Source organism: Coffea arabica, chromosome 9e (assembly GCF_036785885.1).
Source record: "Coffea arabica cultivar ET-39 chromosome 9e, Coffea Arabica ET-39 HiFi, whole genome shotgun sequence".
In the NCBI taxonomy this organism is placed as follows: domain Eukaryota; kingdom Viridiplantae; phylum Streptophyta; class Magnoliopsida; order Gentianales; family Rubiaceae; genus Coffea; species Coffea arabica.
In genome coordinates this window covers 14,905,679-14,910,329 of record NC_092327.1, presented here as the reverse complement: position 1 = coordinate 14,910,329, position 4,651 = coordinate 14,905,679, and the positions used below count along the sequence as shown (strand labels likewise).

At 42.1% G+C, this 4,651-nt stretch overlaps 1 protein-coding gene across 1 annotated transcript; it reads right to left on the bottom strand.

The window, feature by feature from the left end:
- Positions 1–1,385: 1,385 nt before the first annotated feature.
- LOC140014610 (uncharacterized) lies at positions 1,386–2,036 on the bottom strand. Its single transcript, XM_072065676.1, has one exon. It carries the CDS (start codon positions 2,034–2,036, stop codon positions 1,386–1,388), a length of 651 nt encoding a protein of 216 aa, XP_071921777.1.
- Between the last annotated feature and the right edge of the window lie 2,615 nt (positions 2,037–4,651).

Sequence of the window (4,651 nt, the reverse complement as noted above, 5' to 3'; positions counted from 1 at the left end):
TAAGACGAAGGGCTACAACTTTGTAGAAGATCACTCAGTCCAGTTTGTAGTGTAGCTAGGTCAAATTTACCAAAACAACCCCAGATTTTCCAGTTTAAAGCTCCCTGTGGAATTCAACTAGCAGTCCTGATTCATTCACTCATATCTCAGCACACACAGCTTCAATTCAAGTGATTCCAAGGCCATCTGAAAGATAGGATACAATGCTACAATTCTTAAGAAGGCATCAACAACCAAATCAGTAGTATTCCCAGTCAAACTAACCAATTACAAAAGCTGATTATCAGTTTCAGATAGAATCAGGGCAGCAGGGAAATTTTGGTCTTTTCACAGGCTACGTTGCTCCGATTAAGCTGAAATTATGCAGGCAACTCTAAAATATCATTATATACAACTTTAATGTTTTAATCCAAGGCTAATTCGGCCTCTACCCAAGTCGAATGGTACTGGACAGAACAGGGCTAATAGAAACCCTAATCTGGAATTTTTGCTTCAAACCAGAAATTTTCCACTAATCATCACAATTATCATACCAAAGCTTCATTCTAACCCATACTAGACCATCATACACGGCCAAACAACATTAAACATATAAAAACAGAAAAATTAAGCATAAAATCAAAAACTCATCAAACACCAGCAAAAGTCATGAAAACCTCCACAAAATCACCTAACTAACCTTCACAAGTCATGTATTCATCATTATCAAAGCCAAAGATGGAATTTCTTGACTACTCACCTTGAAATCTCAAGAAAGGAAGCAACTTTACACCACTATCTTTCAAACCACTTCACCTATTACTTCACTACCACCTAACTAAGGGTTTTTATGGAGTGATTTGAAGTATTATCGGTTAAGTTGTGAGATTGAGCAAGATTGAGTAGAAGAAATTTGATAGCTTTTCTTTCTTTTGCTCTCCAAGAAGCTCGGCCAAGAGAGGAAATAAATAAGAGGATTTTTGGCCAATTTTTGGTTATTTATTTGGTAAAGGTGGTAAGATGGTCTTATGGTCAACTTCCAAGTCCAATAGCAAAGTGACATTTGTCCCTCTCTTTAATGCTAGGTTATCCTTTTGTCTCTCCACTCTCATCCATATAACAACCTCTAATTATCTTTTAGCACCTAGTAAATTAATTCCAGTATCCCAAACATAACCTAATTGGCCGAATTTTACCGAACTTTTCGCACTAGCGGGTCCCACGTCCGGTATACATTCTTAATTTCTCAAAACCTAACCGATACTAGAAAAATAATCTAAAACCTATATTTACTCATAAAAATTTTCCTAAGAAAGAAAATGCAGAAAAACATGCAATTAAATAGAATAAAACCTAGAAAATAAGAAAATTTCGGGCTCTCACACTCTCTCCCCCTTAAGAGGATTTCATCCTTGAAATTTCTCGCCTCGATTCACAAACAGTTCAGGGTATTTCTTTTCCATATCGTCTTCCATCTCCCAGGTCGCCTCTTCAACTCCGTGGTTCTTCCATAGGATTTTCACTAAGGGAATTTGCTTACTCCTCAGCTCCCTCACCTTTCGATCTAGCACACGTACAGGTCTTTCTTCGTCGGTAAGGGCTTCATCTATCTCAATCTCCTCTGGTTGTACAATATGAGTCGGGTCAGGGTAGTATTTCTTAAGCATTGACACGTGGAAGACATCGTGTATTCGGGACAAGCTTGGCGGCAACTTGAGCCGGTATGCAACTTGCCCAACTCGTTGGAGTATCGTACAAGGTCCTACGAATCTTGGTTGAAGTTTCTTTCCTCTACCCATCGTAACTCTTCGTAGTGGTGTGATTTTAAGAAAAACACGATCTCCAACTTCAAACTCCAAGTCTTTTCTTCGATTGTCCGCATAGATCTTTTGGCGACTTTGAGCAGTTTGGAGTCTCTGACGGATCAACTTGACCTTTTCTTGGGCATCCTCCATCCAAGGGATAACTGTTAGGTCCAAGACTTTCTTTTCTCCTACCTCATCCCAGTATAGCGGAGACCGACACTTTCGTCCATAAAGAGCCTCATACGGTGCCATTTAAATCGACGAATGGTAGCTGTTGTTGTAGGCAAATTCCACTAATGTCATATGTTGACCCCAACTACCTCCGAAGTCCAAAACACACATTCATAACATATCTTCATACAGGGACCCCATGTAATCTCACAATCTCCTCCATATATACCCGAGCCAACTTATCCATGGAATACTTCATATTCACAGGTACAAAATGAGCCGATTTGGTTAACCGATCGACGATAACCCAAACGGCATCATGTCCTTTTTGTGTTCTAGGAAAACCGAAAACGAAGTCCATGGTAATGTTCTCCCATTTCCATTCAGGTATCTCAAGAGGTTGTAGTAATCCAGAAGGTTTTTGGTATTCAGCCTTAACCTGCTGGCAGACTAGACAAGTTTGTACATATTGAGCAATCTCCCTCTTCATCTTATCCCACCAGTATAGCTGTCGTAAGTCCTGATATATCTTAGTACTACCCGGATGGATGGTGTATTTCGATTGATGAGCTTCATCCAGAATCTCCCTCCTCAAATTCTCATCCTCAGGCACTACAATGCGATTTCTAAACCTCAAAATTCCCTTAGGACTTAGATTAAAATAAAAAATTTCTCATTTCTTCACTTTTTCCACCCACTTCTGAACTATTGGATCCGTAGTTTGGGGCTCCTTGATTCTATCCAATAGGGCGGATGCTACCCGGATATTTTCAAAGGTGATCTTTTTACCCTCCATTTTAGGGTTCCACTCACCAATAGCTTCTAACATTTCCCACTCCTTAACTATTAACCCAGATATTCGAGCCTTCCTGCTTAAGGCATCAGCTACTACATTAGCCTTACCCGGAGGTAGTTAATCGTGCAGTCATAATCTTCTAAGAATTCCATCCACCGACGTTGTCTCATATTTAACTCCTTTTGGGAAAAGAGGTACTTAAGACTCTTGTGATCGGAATAAACTTCAAAAGTTACCCCATACAGGTAGTGTCTCCATTTTTTCAGAGCAAAGACAACCGCGGCTAACTCCAAATCATGAGTGGGATAGTTTTGCTCATGTTTATTCAATTTCCTAGAGGCAAAAGCTATCACGTTCTTGTTTTGTATCAATACACACCCTAAGCCTTCCTTCGAAGCATCAGTATACATAGTGAAACTATCCTTACCATTAGGCAAGGCCAGGACAGGAGCCATAGTTAACCCTTTCTTCAACTCCTGAAAACTCTGCTCACATCGGGCATCCCACAGAAACCGACTACTTTTCTTTGTCAAATTGGTTAAAGAACTGGAAAGTTTTGAGAAATCCTTAAGAAATCGCCAATAGTAACCTGCCAACCCTAAGAAACTTCGAATCTCAGTCGGACTCTCAGGTCTCTTCCACTCGGTCACTGCTTCTACCTTCGCCGGATCTACTGCAATTCCCTCCTTCGAAATTACATGTCCCAAGAAGGAAACCCTCTCCAGCCAAAACTCACACTTACTAAATTTGGCGTATAATTGGTGATCCCTTAGGGTTTGTAAAACTAACTTTAGGTGTTGCACATGCTCCTCTCGGGTTTTCGAGTAGACCAAAATGTCATCGATAAACACAACGACAAACTGGTCCAGATAAGGTTTGAAAACTCGATGCATCAAGTCCATAAAAGCGGCAGGGGCATTGGTTAGTCCAAAGGGCATAACGGCAAATTCGAAATGCCTATACCGAGAATTGAAGGCAGTTTTAGGCACATCTTCTCCTTTCTCCAGCAGTTATCCTCCGTGTGGTTCGGCTTCCCACAGAACCCACACGGGCCACGAGAAACAGTGGCGGAACTCCCTTGTGAGGCACTCCTCTGTTGGCCTCGTCCCGTCTGGCCACCTCTTGGCAGAGTCCTTCTTGTCGTACCCGGAAATCGTCCTCCTCCAGTTCCCCTTCCAAATTTGGGAGGGGTACTCTTATTCCCTTGAGTGGAGCTACTCCCAGAAAATCCACGTTTTTTATTTTGAAAATTTCTCACTTGGAGCCTTGCGTTCTTATATCGTAAAGCTTTCTCAACAGCATCACTGAAGGTAGTGATTTGGGCCACAGCCAAATCCTTTTGTATCTCTACGTTAAGGCCCTGAAGGAAACGCCTCGCCCTCTTTTGTTCGGTTAAAATAAGTTCAGGAGCGAATTTGGACAAGCGGGTGAACTGGCTCTCATATTCAGCCACTGATTGGATGCCTTGGCGAAGTCGGATGAATTCATCTTCCTTCTTCTCCAGGACCAATGGCGGAAAGTATTTGGCATTGAACTCCCTTACGAAGTTCACCCATGTTCTTGGTGTCTGTTCTCTCTCCCACTTCGTTCGTATAATGTTCCACCAAGAACGAGCGGCTTCTTTAATCTGAAAAATCGCAAAAGTAACTTGCATCTCTTCCGAGTAGTGTAGGGCGGCAAATATCTATTATCTTCTCCAGCCACTGCTCGTCCACGTCTGGATCGGGCCTTCCCAAAAACTTCGGTGGAGAGAACTTTTGGAACCTTTCGAGAGCTCGATCCTCGCTCTCTACATGATTTCCAGGGTTTCTGGGATTCCCGACAGGTGGGTTAGGGTTGTGGCCCTGTTGTTGCACTACATGGGCCAGTAAGTCGGTCATTTGCTGCATAGCGGCAGCTA

What these genes read in the sequence shown, in the direction of transcription:
- LOC140014610 (XM_072065676.1), bottom strand. Translation starts at nt 2,036, where the DNA reads ATGGCACCGTATGAGGCTCTTTATGGACGAAAGTGTCGGTCTCCGCTA.